Genomic DNA, 20893 nt, shown 5'->3' with positions numbered 1-20893 from the left:
TAAATATTCTTCTAAACATCTCAAAATTAGGTCCAATGTGAATTTAACCTGATGGATTGCACTTGTTTTAGGAATTTAAAGTGTGATTGTGTTTTGAATAAAATACATGTAACAATGTAATGTCTAAGTCATAATCAAATTCTATCAGCAGACTTTTATTTTGCCTCTGCAGGATGGGTCCAAATTGATTTCCTGACCAGCATATTATTTTTCTCCACCATCCTGAACTCATGCTTGTAAAAGATGAGTCAACTTATAGTTCAACTTAGTTGTCATAGAAACCAAAACCAATAGTCATGGGGTCTGCAATAGAATCCTTTGAAGGAGAGGAGACGTGCATCTCACAAGCATCAGTGGAGACCTTGACAGCTATTACATCACTTTCTAAAGATGTTTAAACGACTGCATAAGAAAACTGTCTAAAATATGTCATGTAACATGTAAACAACGCAAAACATAAGAGAAAGTTAAGTGCATAAATAAAACAGTTAATATGATGTCTGTTAGAAATAGAGAAGAAACGTTATTTAACAAAACACTGGATACATATGATGGGGTTTTGCTACTGAGAGGGTCATGTGGGTTGTGTTCTGGTCTATTTTTCACATGATTTGACTTATTTTTGTGTGAATGACATCATGCATCAGCCACTGATTTTGGGTACCCTGAAGATCAGTATCAAATGTGCTACAGTAACATTTTTAGAGTTACACAATTTAGTCCACTAGATCAATTACACCGAACATTGAAATAAGCAAGTCCAACGTGCACTGTGACGAAGCAGGTGAAGGACACAACGCAATGAGATGTGGGAAATCAACAGCAAACTCCAATGTGCTTAGAATGACTCCAAATGGCTTTTCAATAAAGTGACTTACTAAAGAAATAGTAACATGGAGAATGACAGTGTTTCTGGAGGTGCAGAAGAACTTTTTAGGACTAAATCATCTAGACAGTTGGAGAAGTCATGTGGATTTGACTGTTCCTGCCTTCTTACAGGGAGGCACAGTGTCACAGATGATACCCTCACACTTCAAGTAGAACATTTGGTGCTCTTTGAGGTTACCATAGCTACCACAACACAGCAACACCGGATGTCCATAATGTTGACAAGTTTGTAACTGGTGGTGCATCTACAATTTCTGTGCCAAAGCAAACAGTCCATAATAATTCACTTCACAGTGAATCTCACTGAAGAGAAACGTGGTAACTGGTGTAACCCAATTCCAACTTTTAATTTAAAGTCTTCGCACTTCTGTTATTAGGGCATACCCATAGGACAAAGACACAACAATAAATAAATTAATGTTTTTAAAAGTTTTCATATCCTTGTAATTACTGCAGTCCCTCTGCTCATGTGGAAAGACAATTTATCTCTAGTTCTCTTGTGCTAATTCAGGGTTTATGAGGGCTGCCCTTGCATGTGTACTGGCACTTAACCACTTTCATAAAGAGATCTATTTAATTGCTGCAAGCTATTGCACTGTGTTTTTGAGATATATAAAATGCGAAAGTCACCCATTATCCTTAACACTTTTCCTGTGCAGTATCAGAGAAGTGCTGGAACCAATCCCAGCTGTCACTGGGTGAGAGGCAGGATACAGCCTGGACAGGTTGCCATAATAATATTTACTATCCACAACTCAAAAAAACTTTAATCTTTAAATCATTTCCAAAATAATAAAAATACAGATTCAACCTTATATCGTTATCTTACTTTCCACACAATAGAATGAGCCAGTGCAAAGTATATGTATTCAGTGTACTCACTGTTAAGTATTTAGTTTGAGGCAAATACCGTATCATAATTCTTGAATTAATCATAGGAAGGAATGAACCCTTTTTACTCAACATTTAAATGGCTGTTATGTTAGTATTTCCTCAAACTTATTTCATTTATTCCCCCGATACAAACACTTCATGCATGAAAATTATGAATAGACCATAAAACATGCATAAAGCCGTTTGCTAATTTTCAACCATATCTCTCTGCCTTCCTACACACCACTGGTATCAAATGGTGGTCGTCATGGCAACAGGCTCACAAGCCACAACAGGGCTTTTGGAAGACAAATACAGATCAGCAAAACAGAAAATCTCTCTTATCCACATTTTCTGTCTACAAACCCGTCTAAACCCATTAACGAAAGCCAACATGACTGATTTTTGCGTCTCTCATTTGCAGACTGTTAACGCAGGCAAGTCAATGACTTTTTGTCACTGACTAACACACTGTTATACGTATAGTTTTATATGGGTCATGCATTGGATGCATGGTAGAGCAGTAGCTTGTAATGCAGCAACATGGTCCTGTGTTCAGGTGTGATCCAGACAGTTGATGCTTTTCTGTGCAGCGTTTCCATGCTCTTTATATTTATTTAGTAAAGTTAGATGCTTCACTCAGACATGCATGTCATCTTGCAAAAGATAAACACAGAATAGTTTTGACAGGATTTTTTTTGGATCCTACTAGAACTTAAACGGGAATGAATGTTGAATTTAAGCAAAGTAATATTGGTAACCTAGTAAATCAAAGCTTGCTAATTACTAAATAATTACACAATAACTGTCCCACTATTTGAACAAATTAAGTGCAATTGTTGTAAAACATGTTTCAAACTTACAAAACAATTTTCAGGCAATTTGCCCAAAACTGAAGTTAAATTACAAACGTTCAGTATAAAATCATTTGTTAATCTTGAAATTTGTATAGTATTATAACAATACTCCAACCAATTTACTTTTTTTTTTTTTTTTTACTAATCAATAAACATCACATTTACTAGTAATTACCCAGTAATTATTGGTTATGACTTAGTAACCAAAGTGGGCCTACAGAATAAGAAATTCAATGATTTAGGTTTATATTCTAAAGTGTATAGAAGGATATCATTTATATTTCAAACTGAGCCCTGCAGAGGTGTCTGTTGCCCAGTGATCACAAAAGTATGTAATACTGTAGTATCAAAAAACTGAAGGCATACAAGATGATACAAAGCATTTTATTAGTATATACATACATCATAATATGCATCACAATTAGTACAGTGTTAGACAAATGTTTGAGAAAATGTGAGAAAGTTTAATTGTGATGCATATTATAAAATATCTTTGTTTAGTTTTAGCATCTGTTGCAGCTGCAGCATCTTTGTCCATCGAGCACCATGCTGGTGATCCAAGTAGTATCTAATCTTTAACCCAAGTTCTACTGTAACTACTTCTATGGGTTCATGTCATCTAACATTCAAACTACACGTGCATCACTGTTAGATAACAACAGAAAAAACTATTTGGGCACTAATATCTTTTTGTATGTTAATTAGATCATCAAGCTCAGAAAGAAACTGTTAATAAGAAAATAGCAATTGTTTGCTTCACTGAGTTCTGTAAAATAGTTTATGCCAAATGGATGTGAAACATTCTGTCCAAACGTGACTTAACTGTCTTTGAACATTTTGGTCAGTCCGTTTCAGTACACGCCAGGCACTAAAACCCATCACATACTGTTGAGCTTCTTCCAAAGCTGAGGCCTAGTGTGAAACTAAAAACTTGACACAGTCTCAGCAAATGTTGAAGTGTGAGTTTAACAATTTGAAGGAGCCGAAACCACTGTCAGAGCAAACTGCTTTAGACAAGGACGCAGGCAAGAGAGGGACAACTTGTACACTTGTGAGCGTGAGCTGGTCAGCGAGGTACACGTGCACCTGCTCAACCTCTCTGTGAATTTGACGTCTTACCACACAGTCGATTATCAAGTCGTTATCATTTATTGTCACTTTTTAAAATGTGTTCATTCCACTCAGCGGAGACATCTACTCTCCATCTGTTGATGCAGTTGGCCTCACGACAAGTTATTCTAAATCCAAGTGTTTTCATCAATTTGTTAATTCTGTGCGTTTTGTTTATGTCCCTAAAGCCAGTTAACAGTCTATTTTTGAAGGCTGCAACAAAGTGGGTACATATAAAATCTTGGGCTATTTCAGAAGCTTCATCTACAGCAACTCTTTTGCAAAACTGTGTGAATCAAATTGTTTTATGTGTCGATGTGGTTCACTTGCTTGTCTTAAGCACGCAAAATAAGAACCCCCTTTAGTAAAGGGTTTGTTAGCCTACAGCTGTGTTTGTTAAAAGTTAAGTATGACAGCTGATTTCTTCATGACAATATCAGAGAATACATTTTGAAGCCAGGAGGGGCAATAACCTCTTCACTGAACAAATCTGGTTTCTCAACCAACCCACAGTACAAACACTTAGACTTAATACATGATGGGATGTTTCTTAAGTGTTTGGAGTGTCTTGCACATACTAAATTAGACCAACAACATAGTCTCCTCTGTCTTTTTATTTGTAGATACACAGAAAGTCTTGGATCGGCCAACTTGTGAAGTATTCAGTTGTCGTCCAACATTTAACAGAATGAGCCAAATCTCACTGGCCCAAGAAATTATGAATTTTTTTTCCAAGCTTTTCGAAACACCCATTTTAACCTTTACTTTTCAACTTCTTAATAAAACTACTTGCTCACTTAATTTCTTACAGAACTTAATTATCACGACTGAAAATGTGAATTCTTCTACTTAGTCTGTGTCATTATCCAAATTTTTATATAACCATATACATATGTATATACATATTCATCATTGTGTTTCCATGTGCAGTTAAATGGTACTATATTATAGTATGAACTCTTAGTAAGCATGAATGTTGATAATTATATATAAGTCAGGACATGAAAAACAGCAAAGATCACAGTTTGAAGACGTTTATGCGACCTTTATTTACATTTGTGTAGTAATCTTAGCAAGATAGAAGGTATGTTATGTGTTTAATATCAATCTTTGAAGCGACAGAGAATGAATTTTAAGCTATAAAATACAGCAGCACACTGATAACAAGATAGACGATGAAAAATTCTCAACAAGTACAGTGAGCTATGTGCCTGGTATGACCTTGTACCTCTAAAGCACTTTCACTGCTCTGCAAATTTGTGTTTGCCTTTCAACATAATCCCATCTGTGGAGATATTCACTCAGAGAGCAGAGATGGGAACAAACATAACACTTCTCTCCATCTGTGACCTCCCAGCTCTTCACCCTCCCTCTGAATGAACTGCAACAATGGAGAAGTGCAAGGGAGAGGGAGGAAGATTGCCTCGCTATTCAGGTATCTACTGATGGTACATAAGCTCAAGGATAGCAGATTCAATTCAGAGAACAAAAGTGTAAAAAAGACTTGCAATATATTCTGCACAGGATGTTAATCTTTTCAGAAAAATCTCACTAAATTACATTCCACATTCTGGGATTGAGCTTCACTCAAGACACAAGAAAATGTTTTTATTTAGAAGAATATTGTGTTGTCTATAAACAATAATTACATTTCTCAATCATTATCGTTGTAAGTACAAAAATACTTATTCATGCAAAAGTACAACAGGAGAAACCAGGCTGTGAAACACTGTGTAAATGTATTGATGAATAATTAAATATAATTTCTCTTTTTGAAGTCTTATATTTTCTTTCCCTGTCTCCGTCTGCAGACTTTCTCTCACCAACATCTTAAAAGCTGAGAGACCTTGAGCAATATTGGAAAACGTCACATGGTGAATGCATACGCAACCCACATCAGAATGCTTGCAAGGAAAGATTCATATATGGATTCATATGTCCAACTGAGCCAGTGCCATGCCATAATCATGTTTGGCTTTCTTGGATGTCGGCATGTTATTCGTCACTGAAATTCCTAGATAGAAAAAAAATTATGCATGCCCAGAAGTGGAGTTTGAACCCCACTCTTTTTTTAAATGATTTTAATTTAATCTACTTCTAATCAAAACTTTCTTGTCTTCTCTTTTTTAGTCTCGTGAGGACAAATTTGCATATGTCTTGACAGGAAACAGCTATTGTTTCTTTTTCCTTGTCCAGTTTATCATGGATCACACAACACAACAGCTGCGGTATGATATTTGCTCTTTCACAGATTTCAGCCAAATCTTGCTTCAAAACCAGGGGAGTGTGAAAAAAATGTTAAATATTTATAAATATATACAGTTGAAGACAACAAAAAGAATTTTAGACCAGACACTCACTGTGCTGCTGCTGCTGTGCTGTGTGTGTGTGTGTGCCTGTGTAAATGAAGTAGTACAATGCAGTTTCTGGTGCTTCTGAATAAAGAAACATATTCTTCAGTCGGGAATTTTAAATATAACAATCTGGCACACTGGTATTGTATCTGAAATGTCAGTAAGGTAGCCTATTACTCTCTTTTTTAAATGAGGGGGAACAACACAGTCAACAATGTCTGTCCTGACATTAGCCAGCACCCTTGTTACCACAGTTGAGTGACACAATTAACAAACTATTCCACATTTGCAGTATGTCTGCTTATAGAGTTCAACCTTGTATTAATGATAACTTTCTTCATTTATTCAGCTGTCTTCTGCTGGCTAGGTGTGGTTCAGGCTGAGTATTTTCCCCACTGTGGGTTTATGTGCAACTCATGTTTATTTAGTGTCTTTCCCTTTCTTTCCCACACTCCACCTTTTCTTCATCATGTGCTGTGTAGAAATACATTTTTAAAACATCTGCACTGAGTCAGTGGTAACCCAATCTTCAAATGGCCAGTAATATTTATGTCTAGTTCTGTATGCTTGTATAAAACATTTGCTAAGATTGCTATACGGCTGCTGACAGTGACAGATAAAATGTCATTTTAGCTTTCTGCTCAGTCTTCAGCTGAGTACATCAGGTTGTTTTTTCAAATCCTAAACCTCTATGTGCACACAATCAGAGTTAGTCACCACTTGTTTAGTACCTGGAGCCAAGGGATGTAAAAAAACATCTGATTTTAGATCCATAAATTATTCATAGAATATTACAAATGCTAGATACACAGATTAGGGATGAGGTTGCATACTGGTGGAGCTGCCATAATTCAGATCTCTAATCGTGTGTTTTCCCTCTCATCTACCAGGCAGAAAACAGAGAGCAGCAGAGAGTTATACTGCCTCGCACCTGTGTCACTGCACTCAGAATCTTTGATGATCCACTTTGATGAGGAACTATTGTACTTTTTTTCTTGCTGTAGTGATCTGCATTTTTACCAGAACATTGTGGGGGATTTAGGTGGTTTTTAGGTTGGGTTGGCTTCGCCCACCGGCAGCAAGGATTGTACTATTTATTGGAGATGAGGGTACAGGGAGACATAGGGAGGCATCAGTTGTTGACATATTTTAGAGACAAGTACGTATAATAAAGTATTTTCTTAAACAAAAATAATATTTACAGCGCAAAGAAATAAAAAAAGTTCAGGCTGCAGGGAAAGAAAAAACAAGTATCAAGTATAGCAGAACCAGATTCATTGCCCATGGTATAAAGATTACTGGTCAAAGTAAACAAATTCTTTGTTTAAATCATGCTGCATTGTAAAAATGAAAAAGAAAAGATCAGTACATACATTTGCAAATGTCTTGGATTGTCTAATTAGCTGTGGATCATTTTAATTACATGAAAACAAAGAAATTCCCCAAACTGTGGCGCTGTGTTGATTGTTGATTCATTTGAAAGATTGAATTTGTCACATTTGCCCAACATAATACAGTTGTACCGGTTGTGTAACACCATTGTCTTGACCTGTGCTTGAGTATCACTGCGGCATCACTACTACATATATATATATATATATATATATATAATTTGTGTGTGTGCGTGTGAATACGTACATACATGTGCCTCTTAGAAGGAGGGATTGGTTGCCCTCTAGTGGTAGAGACTAATACTAAATGTGCTTCAGTTGATACTTGAACAGCACAGAAAAGTCACTCTTAATTCAGCAGATTTCAGTCATTATGTGTCCATTAAATTAAATACATTCTATAGCCTATATGAAGGGGCATAATCCATATTAGATACACAAAACAACAAAACATGTAGAAAAAAGGCAAAACAGTAAACCCCTGAGTACAAGTAAGCATTCCTACAGATTGCATATTAATACTCTAATATCGTGACCCGGAGGCAAATATAAAATATTCTCATGTACCCTGACATACTTTTCTATTAAGGTTTCCTATTAATCACAAAAGCATGTTACATTCATTTAGTCACATTCACACTTGTGCTTCAGATGTAAGACGATGTTGAAAGAAAAACATTTACTTCAATCAGCTTTGTTACAAATACAGTGTTATAACCAGGATGGAGAACAACCAGTGTGATTTTGTCTCAGCTCTAACAAGAGTTCTTTCTTGAGTACCTTTAGTGATTTTTAAATCAGAACATTTTAAGAACATGATCATCAGGCAACCTGTTCATCTTCATTTATGACACTGGGACAAAACTGGTAGCATGGCTATCTGTGTCCGAGTCTGAATCCACAGCCTCATCGGCAGATTCAGTCAGGCAAGGGTAAGGCCTCGGCTGGTCTAAGTTGACATAAGTAACCTTCAGATTGATGTAGTGTTCCCCTTCCAGACAGGACAGGATGTGCTGCACTTCTGTTACCAGGCTATGGAACGCAGGTCTGCACTCAGGCTCTGGGTCCCAACACGCCAGCATGACCGAATAACTGTGGAATGAATACATGTAGGTGAATGAGGAAATGCATGAGTTCATACAGTATAAGCAGGTGGGTAAAGTACTAAATGACAATCACTATGAGTTTAACAATTTTACAGCGGAGATAACAAATAAATCCATATGAGTTATTCTCCTCAAAAAAAAAAAAAAAAGCTGAAGTAATAGTGTCGTATCATAGCGTTGACATGATACTTAGGGTGCTGGTATGCCTCTTACAGATCATCAGGGCAAAACTGAGGCTGCGGAAGCCGACGTCCCTTCAGCAAGTAGTGTGTGATGTCATAGGGGTCCACATTTGGATATGGACTAGCACCTCTGGTCAGCAGCTCCCACAATAAGATGCCATACGACCACTGGAAAACACATACGAAATGTATTGTACATGCAAATATAATACACATAGTCTTATTTCTGTGGCTTGGATGAAGCATACTAACCACATCAGACTTGGTCGTGAACTTCTGTGTTTGCAGGCTTTCAATGGCCATCCACTTCACTGGTAACCTTGCTCGTTTGTGATCTTGAATGCTGTAATATTCCTTGTCATAAATATCCCGTGCCATGCCAAAGTCAGCCACCTTTACAGTAAAGTTTTCATCCAGCCTTAAAAAATAAAAAAAAAGAAAGGATGAACTTCAAACTCAGGTACACTTTAAATTTAAGTCAGAGTTGATCTGTAAAATTAGACATTTACTCTCTACAAATGTTTCCATCACCAGACGCTGTTGAAGTTTAAACTTTGACTGACAATCACATCTAGATTTTATTTCTTTACTCATTTAGTGTCTTAAACTTAGAATTCATTATCTGGACTTTAGTCAACTTGTCAACAGTGAAACAGCTTCCTGTAGGCCAAACAAAGTTTTTCCACTGGTATGTCAAGGACCTGTAATCTGTGTATGATTCATACTCACATGCAGTTGCGTGCAGCTAGATCTCTGTGGACAAACTTTTTCTGGGCTAAATATTCCATCCCCCTGGCAACTTGAAGCCCAAACCCTATGAGGTCTTTCACTGTTGGGTTCTGCGGAGGACACAGGAAAACAACAAAAACAGACAACAAGAGCTGACTAAACCACTGTTCATTGTCTGAAGCTGTAAACATTTCTTGCCAGGTTAAAAGAGCAAATATTCACAGTCATGACCCTACTGGTTGAGGAAGTTTCATTACGTAATTTACCCTTTTTTCAGAACGGATAAAATGACGCACATCGCCGTGCTTCATGTACGGCAGAACCACTAGAGGGAGCCTTTCTTTGGGAAGCATGATGCCGAGCAAGGACAGTATGTTAGGGTGGTGGAAACCTTTCATGATGATGCCTTCTCTGAGAAACTGGTCCACCTCCCCCAAATCTGAGATCCCTGTTCATAAAATACATACCGTTTATCAGCCAAGAGCTCATATAATGATAATTTTAAAAAAAGTACTGCGTCTATCCACATACTGTTCAGTGATTTGACAGCACAGTGTGTCTCTTGTTTATTGTTGTCCATCAAATATCCATGATACACCGTCCCAAAGTGGCCTGGATAAGAAGAATAAGTGGATGACATTCATGTAGAAAACAATCTACCAATTTTTCAGCAAAAGAGTGAAAAGGAAATGCAAAACAACAACAAGCACAGAGAAAGAATGACAAAGAGTCCAATTGAAATGGCAAATTTTAAGGTCAGCGTTAACAGGCAGGTAGCCCCTGCTTGTGAACAAGAGATTTACCTTTGCCAATAATCTGGTCATCCTCAATTCTGAGCATCTCAGCAGGGATCAGCACATCTTTGACCTCTTCAAGGAGATCAGCACTGAGGCTGATCATCGAGACATTGTCCCGTGTGACTAAAGGAACAGCGAGATGATCATAACTGGCAGCATATAATAAACCTTGGAAGGCCATTCCTCCTGAGCCTGATGTTTGACTGGACAGATCTACAGTAAGAAACAAAGAAAAACACACAAATGGAGATGATTAAAACATATAATAGTAATAATAATAATAATAATAATAATAATAATAATAATAATATTATTATATTATTCTAGTTTCTGTGAAAGAATTACAGTCTGAATACATGTAAGATTTTTCTATTGGTCAGGTTGTTAATAGTACAAAGACATAGAGAAATTAAATCATTTTGTACCCCAGTGTTTTACATCGTTCTATTTATTTAGCTCTACCTATAATTTATAAATATACATATATTACAATCATGCGAATGGTTGAATGTGTGACTGCGATGTGAACTGGATGAAGAAAAATGAATAAATAGATGGAAAAACAGCTAAATATGGATTTATGAATAAATGGGTGAATTTGGGGGACTCGCCTCGTCTGTAGTCGCCTGTCGGTGAAAGATCTTGGCTTTCCATGCGACTCCGTGACAGCATAGTTGATAGACGACTCTCTATGTTTATATTGGCTAAAAGGACACGTTCAATAAATAAATCACTGAATATTAAAACGTATAATAAAGTAGAAAAAGACCATTAGAAATGACAAATCATAATATTAAAGGTGTAGAATTTTTCTAACCTCTCTTTTTCTTCTTTATATTCATCATTGCTAGTAATGCCAGGCCAGCACCAACGACCAATGCAGCAATGATTCCCAGCACAATGCCCACTATGACTGTGTGATGGTTGTTGTTGTAGACGACTCTACCCACATTGTAAACTCTCTTGTTCACAGACACCTAGAGTAGTAAAAAAATATATATTATCCTCAAATTAAATTAAGGTTAATACATTTAATTTAGCGCTTTCTGTTAGTGATTTAGGATAAGGAAGCAGGCTCTCACCCTGACAGGTAACCCCTCGCTGGGGATGACCACGCCTTTAGGAATCCTGCAGGTCAGCTCGTTTAACAGAACCTGAGCGTTACACTGCATGTCGCCAATTGTCATTGTGATCTTCATACACATGCTTATCGTCTTCAGGTGGTTATGCTGTTACATATGTGAGAAAGATCAGTTAAAGAGACGTGGCATACAGTATTATTGTTTTGTGTCAAGTGATTCACATGCAGTAACTATCATGGTATTGATATTATTGAGATATTAATGCAAACAAATGAGTTTGTATTCCAAATTAGATAAATAAAAAGATATAAGCAGAAAAACTGTTGTAAACATACATGCAGTGAAACCTCTGTGTCTCCTGGTTTTAGAAGTAATTCATTATCATCACTTTCAAAGGGGATGACTATGGCATCAGGGTGGTAGTCAAATCGTCTTTTCCAGAGGTCACTTTTCCCATCCATGTGAATAGAAATATTTCCTGCATCAGACTTTTCTTCTGACATCTCCTCTTGAAAAGCAGGTGCCAGGCACTCCATATGTGTGGCATTTATTGAACCGTTGCAGACCTGAATGAATGAATAAAGGAATGAATTTGACTTAGGTGAGATGAGTATAGATGGACACCCGTAAACGTCCCCAAGCTGCAGTGGTGTTTATGTGGTTCATATGTCGATGTGAAGATTCATTTTATTAAGGGTAAAAAGTCAACTTACTTGATAAAGAGGATGCAGGAGATTTTTGGAAGAGTACTGAACCACAGTTGTATGGGCAGAATCAAGATTCTGACCCTCTATCATGAGCTTGGAGCCACTGTTTGAAAGTAAATTAGCATGTTAATAAATAGCATTAACCTACTTTAGTCTAAGTTGCATTTAAGTGTCTTAACTTCATTTGAAGCCTTACAGTCAGAGCAGACTATGATCAGAGGTCAGTATCCTACCTTCTTAAGCTGCAGGGCGGATGTACAAAGGTTATAACAGGGTTTTTCTTGTAGAGGAACATCTTAGTGGCGGTCACTTGCAAGGTGTCAATGATGATTTTCACACGAACCTTTCCAAGACTTGCTGCAGCTGCTGTTTGGCAAACAACTGAAGACAAATTCCCATTTCCTCCAGGAATGCTGAAAGTAATACACAGTAATCACAGTAACTACATGTGCACAGTATTTAAAACCTTTAACTTATTATTAATATGTGAAAATATTGTGTTGCACACCATATGCACTACCACTCAAAAGTTTGGGATCACTTAAAAATTGTATTAATTTCCAAGGAAACACACACAAAATTAGTCTGAGTAGAAAATATAGCAAAAGAGAAGGGCATGTATTAAAAAATAATGATTTCGATGAAAATTATAGTTATAATATATTATAATATATGTTTTCTTTAATTTGCTTTAATAAAAAAAGAAAAAAAAAACACATTTTGCAGCAATTACAGCCTGGCAGACTTTAGGCATTCCAGCTGCCAATTTTTCAAGATAATCTGATGAGATTTCACCCCATGCCACCTGGAGTGGCATCTCCCAAAAGATGGATTGTCTTAATTCATTGATTCCAATAGGAATTCCTGCTGACTGCTTATTCTTCAAATATTGCTGATATATTTTGTACAATGAAGTTTGGGCTGCTTTTTTGTGCTTGTTTATGTAACAGCAAAATTAGGCAAGACCTCCTCACTCTTACTCTGCCTTTACCTTGTTCCTCACTTGTAAGTTAATTTGAATACAAGTGTCTGCTTTAAATTAAATGGATAAAATTGTTGTGAATACATGAAAATGTTTTTTGCTCTGGAAAACAAAGACATTTGCAAGTGATCCCAAACGTTTGAGTGGTACTGTACAGTAACAGTCTTGTCTCTCACCTTAGATTGTTGCACTTTTTGTCAGCAAAGAAAACAGACCTTTCAATCCCAGAATCAAGATATCTGCCTGTGAGGGTAACTGTTGTCCCTCCAAACAGGGGTCCACAGTCAGGTATGATATCTGTTATGACAGGCTCCTGATAAAAAAACATATGTGAAACATATCAATTTACGATCAATATATTTTTCGTATCCCGCATTATGCACATTCTGTAGAGTTGATACAAAATAATAAAAAAACATCGTTCTCACCACAATAGAGAAGCCAGGCGTCTGATCTGTGCCTTGGATCGAGTAGGGGCCCTTCACTTCCCTCTCATGTATTTCCAGAGTGATGTTCAGGTTCTGATTTGCCTTTTTTTCTTTTATCTTGCATATTAAGCTGCAATAAAGACAAAAGTAATTGTATGTCTAGGAATTATGTAGATGCCAGTTCCAGTGAGCTGGATGCTTGTCAGACAGAAATAAGCAGCAAATGAAGCCACTTTTCAGATTAACTGCACGCGGCATTGTGCACATAGTATTTTTGCACGTGAGCTACTCACACTTCACTACTGCTCTTCTCAGGTAGGATGGTACACACGCTTCCAGAACCCACTTTGATAACATGGGTGACCCCGCTGATGATGGCAGGTCGCAAAGAAGACTGAAACTCCCAACCGCACAGCGTCAGTTCTGTCTCACCGCCAGCAGGTACTATTTTTGGGAAAAACTGCAGAGAAAAGGGAAGCCGGTCAGAACGGCATTCAGCTTCTCAGTTCAATTATGCACCTTCATGACTCATGGTGTTTAAACTTCAAGCACCGGTTAATCAGTTACAGCTATCAGTGGAACTACCTCTGTTATAACAGGTGCACAAGAGTCTTTGTTCCATTTCAAGGTGCACTCCTGCTGCCTTGAGCAGGTTCCTGAACACCAGCCACAGTTCATGAAACGTGGAGCCATCAAACACATGGAGCATGTCTGAAAATGTGCACACCCTGGTCCTGCAGAGGGAACTCTGAACATCTTTATGAGAGAAATATGAGGATAGGGTAAGCCAGACATAAGAGACATAAAAAAACAGTCAAAGGAAATGCAGTACCTTCAGTAGAAACTACACAATTTACCTTATTTCCCACTACAAAGAGAAGTGAATCCTTTGAGTACACAGCTGCTGTCCTGGAGACTGCGGTCTCTCCCAGAGAATAGTTGGCAAAAACAATGGGTTTGTACGTGGTAAGAATGACCTAAACCAGTGAGACAGAGACAATGTCCCAATGTTACAAATGTAAAGTGTACAAATCCACTAGCACACCGCTTAATGACGCTACTATTTCATCCCCAGGCATGTCGTTACCTGCAGTATCCTGCCATCAGAGGTACCAAAGTGGCCCAGTGTGTGATTCCCAAAGGTAGTGACCAGGACAGAAGTGAACAGGACATCCCTCATCTGCCTGTTGAAAAGGTCTACTCTGTAATACGGCTTTGACACCAGAGTGGGCATTTCAGTGCATGTGTCAGTACCTTCAGAGTTCTGTACAAGAAAAGAAAACACATACAGCATGGTGTTAGCATATAGTCACAACAAGAATTCACATGATCAAAATTTCAGTTACAGACTTTTTATCCCTTGTTCCTCTCTTTAGCATTACTCCCCCTCCCTAGAAACATGCTGTAAACATGCGCAATGTGTAAAGAACAAACAAAGAGCATCTTAAATCATCTATTTCAAGAGGAAGTGCTCGAGCCTTGCCTCCAGTCATAGTAACAAACTGTGGGAGTAAGAAGGTTGTAAACCATGAGTGACTCAAGTTCTATATACTGAACTTTAGGACTGTTTCTCAGGGCAGATCGTCATCACTGAAACTTGACTGTTTGTATCTTTGCATACGCAGAAGAAGAGGCAGACAGATGAGTGAGGATTGTAGGTAGTGAATGACTCACAGTTCACCGAAAGTTATTATTTAAAAAAGGAGAGGATATGTTAAACCTATAGTAAACATTCCACTGCAAAGTAATGTAGCCGACCTGCCCCTGCACGCCCCTGTTACTGTAGCTGCCCACTATTTGAATGCCTTACATTGGCATAATTTGTGCTTTTCAGTCACTTTGTACAGTGGCAAGAAAAAAGTATGTGAACCTTTTGGAATTACATGATTTTCTGCATTAACTTGTCACAAAATGTGATTTGATCTTCAGCTAAGTAAAGATGTTGGTTAAGATTCTCAGACGTCAAGGTAAAGTTGACTCATGGCAACTGGACTTCCTTTTTGTTATCTTCAAGATCTCTAAGTCAAGAGTATTAACAAATATGACGTGCCTAAAATAACAACATAAAAATCTGATCTTAAAACTTTACAGTGCTAGTGGAGTAACCTCAACCAGGGGCTTCCTGAAGCTTTGGATCAGACCTGAACATTGTTCAGGAGGAATTTTAGCTCATTCTTCCTGCAGATCTGCTTTAGTTCTGTCATATTCTTTGGACGTCTCATGCGTGTGGCTCTCTTCAAGTCATCTCTATAGTATCTCTATTGGGTTGAGGTATGGGCTCTGACTTGGCCACTCTAAAAGGAGGATTTTGGTTTTTTGAAGTCATTCTGTGGTGTGTTTTGGGTCATTGTGCTGTTGCATCACCCAACGTCTAAAGAGTTTGAGCTGACTTACAGGCATTCTCACATTATCCTGAAGAATTTTTTGATACACTTGGGAATTCATCTTCCCCTCAATCACTGCAAGCTGACCAGGCCCTGATGCAGCAAAGCAGGCATAAATCAAACGCCCACTAATTGGTAGAATAGTCACAGTCTCAAAGTGTCTCTGTGATTGTTTGTCTAACTGTAGATTGGTGAATTTCTAACTACTACTATCACTTTGTAAGCCTTTGTAAACCAACAATTCTTGATTGTAGATCCTCTGAAAGCTCGTTTTGACGAGGCATGGCTCACATAAACGTATTCTTCTTTTACAGAGATCAACAGCTACAGGAAGCGCCTGGTTGAGGTTATTGGAGGTTATTATAGTAGAATATGGGAATTTTAGGCACATTATATATGTTAATATTCTCGACTTACATGAAGATCAGATCACATTTAATGAGAAATTAACGATTAATGCAGAACACCATGAAATTCCAAAAGGTTCATATATTTTTTCTTGTCAATGGATTTCAACATTTTACACTTAAATACATATGGTATCTAAAATGTTTTATAGCACATTCCCAGTTCTAGAAATAGTGTGAATGGTAGACAGTTTCAGCCAGCATCAGTTCACTGAGTTTAAAGTGATTCTTTCCTCCCTGCTCTTCACTTCTTTAATATATTTACTTTTTTTTTACTCAAGCGAAATGTATGAAAGCCAGACACAGACCAAAACTATGCCTCCCCATGGAATTCCACAATTTTATCAGCACGATTTATAACTTGTGTTTGTTGGCACACGTTCCTGTACACACGGCTGTAAGAGCTCAAAGGACACAGTATGAGCTCTTTATAAGGGAAAGACTGCACCTTTTTCAAGAACAACAGCAAAAAGCTTCACTCACTGACGGAGTTACAGTGAACTCTATATGTTATGTTACTACTTAAGAGTTTCAATGTCCTTTACCTCCCATTTACCTGTCTTCTCTGGTAGCACATCAACTAGGAAACCAGATCTGATCTGATGAAACAACTTTCGTATCAAAGCTCTGATAATAAAACCTAGCAGAGCAGGGAAGCGGTGTGGCAACCTGCAGGTCACACTACTGAGTCATCCACCCCTCCCAGTTATCTCATGGAGTCCTGCTCTCTTACACACAGAGGCACACACCTTTATCACAGGTACCACAGGTATACAATATTCCACCAGTAAACATTTATTCTGTGTACTCATTGTCGTATTCTTATAATACACTCTCCCTAATTGCTCGGGACAATATAAAAAGCTTAATAATAAACTACATTGTTGTGAACCCAGGAAACTTAATTATACACTGTTTGTCTGAATGGATCGCTTCCTGTCTGGGCATGGGACAACCTTTGTACTGCTCTGCACTGATGACAGCCAAGCATAAAAAAACAGTTACTCACTTCATGTGGGCAGCTCTCGCACGGCTGGAAGTGGCAGAGACCTCTGGACAGCTGTTCGGTGCCTGACTTACAGCAGGCCTCCACACCCTTATCAATTGCATGGTTTACTTTAGTCAAGGGGAAGGCGCACAGGGCTGAGTTTTTTTGAGGCTGGGCATGTTCGTTCACCTCAGCAAACACTCCATACAGCATATCTTCTGTCTCATCCACCCCAAGATCATCAGCTAAGTCCTTCCCTGCTTGCCCAAAGTGTGCCGCCTGTAGCCCATTATATACTACGTCCTTGAAACTCTCTCTGCGTCTCCTCCTTCGTTTTGGCTCATACCGGCACTCCAGAACCACTTCTCTATACATCCATTTCTCAGGAATTGTTATTGGGAGGCGTCCCAGACGGGTCTGAAAAGCTGAATTGCTCTTTGTGGGATTTTCTCTTTGCAGAGACAAAAAGTAGACATAGTCTTTGGTGGAGAAGCTGTAGATATAATCGATCCTGTAAGAGTTCTGCAGACTAGGGAGCACAGTCAGGCCCTCTGTGACCAGATCAAAGCCATCTTCAGTTGAAAGTGGCCTCACTACTGATATGGACCTCCTAGGATATCTATTTGCCACTTTGTCATTGACAGATGCTGCTGCAAAGAAATACGATGTGGCTCCATCTTCAACGATGGTGACCTTGGTGCCAAGTGGGCTGGCCAGGCAGTCAGGACAGTAGGATGGGGAGTTTTGCTGCTTTTTGTATAAACACATAGGTTTAGGATCTAGAGAACTAATGTCAATAGAGTAGCATATCCCATGCTGAGTACTTCCACATATGTACAAGTATGCCAAGTATGTATCCAAAAGTAGAACCTCATTGTCTGTATTCACTGGATCTCCAGGATCTGTTTCTATGTCACACACCGGACAGGTTATACATTCAGGACTGCCAACAGGTCCAGTTTTCACTTTCCATATATTTTTCAGTTTATGGTCGACTGCCTCTATAGCATTCTGGTATCCGATGTACACCTCTCGCTCATCCTCATCCTTGTCCCAGTTGACCGCTATGTTCTGAATGGGTGTGGCTGTTTGGTAGTAGGGGATGGAGTATTTCACAGTGAAATCCACCAATCTGCGAGGAGTAGAATGACATGTGTGCTGCCCCCAGGCAGTTTGTGTTGGTATCCATAGCCATAGTGTCAGCAAAGTGGCCCAAGTGACCATCTCCACGTCACAGTTCACTGTGATTAAATGTTACCTATAAGATACTTTAATAAAGGAAAACATTTTGGGCGACCAACAGGAGCTCTGTGAGGGAAGACAGAGAAGGGATGTAAGATTTAACAGAGCGGTGACTTTTGATTCACACATTCAACGGAGACTCAGTGTTTTTGAAGCGCGCCTCGTCATGTAAACACATCAGGCTTGTTTGAACTTAAAAATACAACATGAGGAACTGGAAAAAAAAAAAAAAAAAACATCAGCTGCCGTTTCCCTCCAAGCCTTGTGATTTAAGATACACAAGAGTTGATATGCACTGAGATAAAAAATTGAAAAAAATTACAAGAGTCAAGAGTTTGGGCGAGATGTGACGTGCTGCAACATGTGAAGCAACTAAGGATATGTTCAGCACACACACACACACACACACACACACACACACACACACACACACACACACATAGTTAAGCTTAAACCAAAACTGTAAAGTTGTTTTATTCTCACGTCTTACATCTTAATTGCTTATTAGTTTATTTTCAAACACAGAGGAGTGTGTGTGCACTGCTCTTCAAGGTGACACCTTAAACAAACACATCTATTAATTAAGATCAGCACCGTCCATAACTGTGTCTGATAACTCCCAACTCACTGTGAGCTTTGCTGTTTCATAAACGTGGACCTGACCTGTAGATGCTCCACATGTCCTCTCTCTCCTATTTAAATAAGCAGAAACAGATCTTACCTCGCTTCGACACAGTGTTTGTGGTTTCGTTGAGATGTGTCCGGGGCCTCTCACACTTTGAAGCCGTCACACCTGAGAGCCAGTAAGTAACTGGCAGGAGGTTCACACCGAAACTCATCCAGCATCAAGTCACCGGGACAATAGACGATCTATGAACGGAAGCAGGATGTCACAGTCACCTTCAAAATAAAAGCGCGCCGGGACACGTCCCTCACGATGGCAGCGACTGAATAGAAATCAGCTTTAAAATAAATAAACTAAAACAAAGTGCAGAATATATGACTTCCCGTTGACTTCCAAACAGCCCCAATCCTTTTGCACAGTTTTTGTACCTGACAAAAACTAATAGGATGCCTCTCTAATGTTGTTGTGTATAAAAATTAAAACGCTCAAATTATTATTATTATTATTTAGCATATTAGTGTAAATTACACTATACTGCATTATTACTACTACTGTTAATTATTTTATGTATGCCCATTAAATAATAATAATTATTATAATAAAAAAAGATGTTTTCGAGATTCAAGGTTTATTTTGAAAAGCTGAACGCTAAAATACCCTCCTCCTTGTGACTTGACTTTATTATAGTGCCCTGCTGCTGCTGAAGCGGTGCAGTCTGACGAAGCCGCACCCGCAACCAGGAAGCATGAGATAGTTGCGAAATCTGTTCACCTCTAAAAACCTCCTCTCTGTTTTCTTCCCAGGAGACAAAACACGAGCTGCAACTCTTTTCCATTCAGGCGTTCACTGCCAGTTCGACAAGTTCAGTGGAAACTCGTCTTCAGCATTTGAACACAGTGCGCCTGCAGGAGTTTGATTGCCAAAATTGCATTGCTCTAAGATGAGGAATGAAGTTACTCTTCAAATTCAGGCACCTTCAGCCAGAAAGCTATGAAAGGAATTTGATCCCTGTGCAGCCAGAGCGCCTCTCTTCCAGCTCAAATGTAGCTGTGCACACTTAGAAATACCATTGATGTGAAGGAGGAATGAAACAAATAGGGCAGCAGCATTATTGTATAAGAAGGGGCTAAACAAACATCCCTAAATGTGATCTATACAATTAGACTGTGGTTTTATTAAGCATGAGAATCTCCAGAGATATGTTTTGGTTGAGATCAGATCCCCAGAAGAGTTCTTTACCGCAAGTGAAGTCACCATAAATTCCCACAAAGTTGTGCAAGTGGCAAAACTGCTTCCAGTTGTATTACTTCCTTATAGGTTTAGTTATTGTAGGATTTTCTCTTTCATACAAGAATGATAAATGCTTAATGGAATTATTTTTTTATACAATGTACAATTACAGTCAAACAAAGTATCACAATTACACTTCTCACATGGATCAGTCTAGTCTCTGTTTGAAGGGGTTTATGTGTTAATCATCTACCAAACCTAGTCGTATATTAATGTACAGTATGTATCTTTGCAGCTGTAAAATGTTGAGTCAAGTCTCTGTCAGTGCAGTTAATCTATGCTATGGAATTCATGTCATAAATATTTTGGTCAAATAAAAGTTTCATATTAATTAAGAAATAGATTTTGTCATTGGACTAAACCTGTGCACTGTTCTTACTCTCTACTTTGGAAAGACAGTAAGAAATCACTGCCAACAAATGGTTCCTGAGACTGATTCCTGGTTCTGAATTAGTGTGTTCCTCATTCACT

The 20893-nt window shown here is 38.4% G+C and overlaps 1 protein-coding gene across 1 annotated transcript; it reads right to left on the bottom strand.

The window, feature by feature from the left end:
* Window positions 1-7125: 7125 nt before the first annotated feature.
* On the bottom strand, window positions 7126-19337 carry LOC113154399 (macrophage-stimulating protein receptor-like). Its single transcript, XM_026348584.1, has 21 exons — window positions 19229-19337; window positions 17287-18573; window positions 14574-14750; window positions 14344-14463; window positions 14072-14242; window positions 13780-13946; window positions 13487-13616; window positions 13235-13371; window positions 12310-12489; window positions 12083-12179; window positions 11705-11935; window positions 11370-11516; window positions 11105-11264; window positions 10899-10991; window positions 10294-10500; window positions 10022-10102; window positions 9757-9938; window positions 9491-9600; window positions 9014-9179; window positions 8793-8929; window positions 7126-8565 (listed from the first exon to the last, which is right to left on the bottom strand). The coding sequence occupies exons 2-21, from the start codon at window positions 18487-18489 to the stop codon at window positions 8319-8321; spliced, it is 4143 nt and encodes a 1380-aa protein (XP_026204369.1). The 5' UTR covers window positions 18490-18573; window positions 19229-19337; the 3' UTR covers window positions 7126-8318.
* Between the last annotated feature and the right edge of the window lie 1556 nt (window positions 19338-20893).

Source organism: Anabas testudineus, chromosome 5 (genome assembly GCF_900324465.2).
Source record: "Anabas testudineus chromosome 5, fAnaTes1.2, whole genome shotgun sequence".
Lineage (NCBI taxonomy): Eukaryota > Metazoa > Chordata > Actinopteri > Anabantiformes > Anabantidae > Anabas > Anabas testudineus.
The sequence above is the reverse complement of the archived record's forward strand: the minus strand, read 5'-3'. Positions and strand labels throughout refer to the sequence as shown.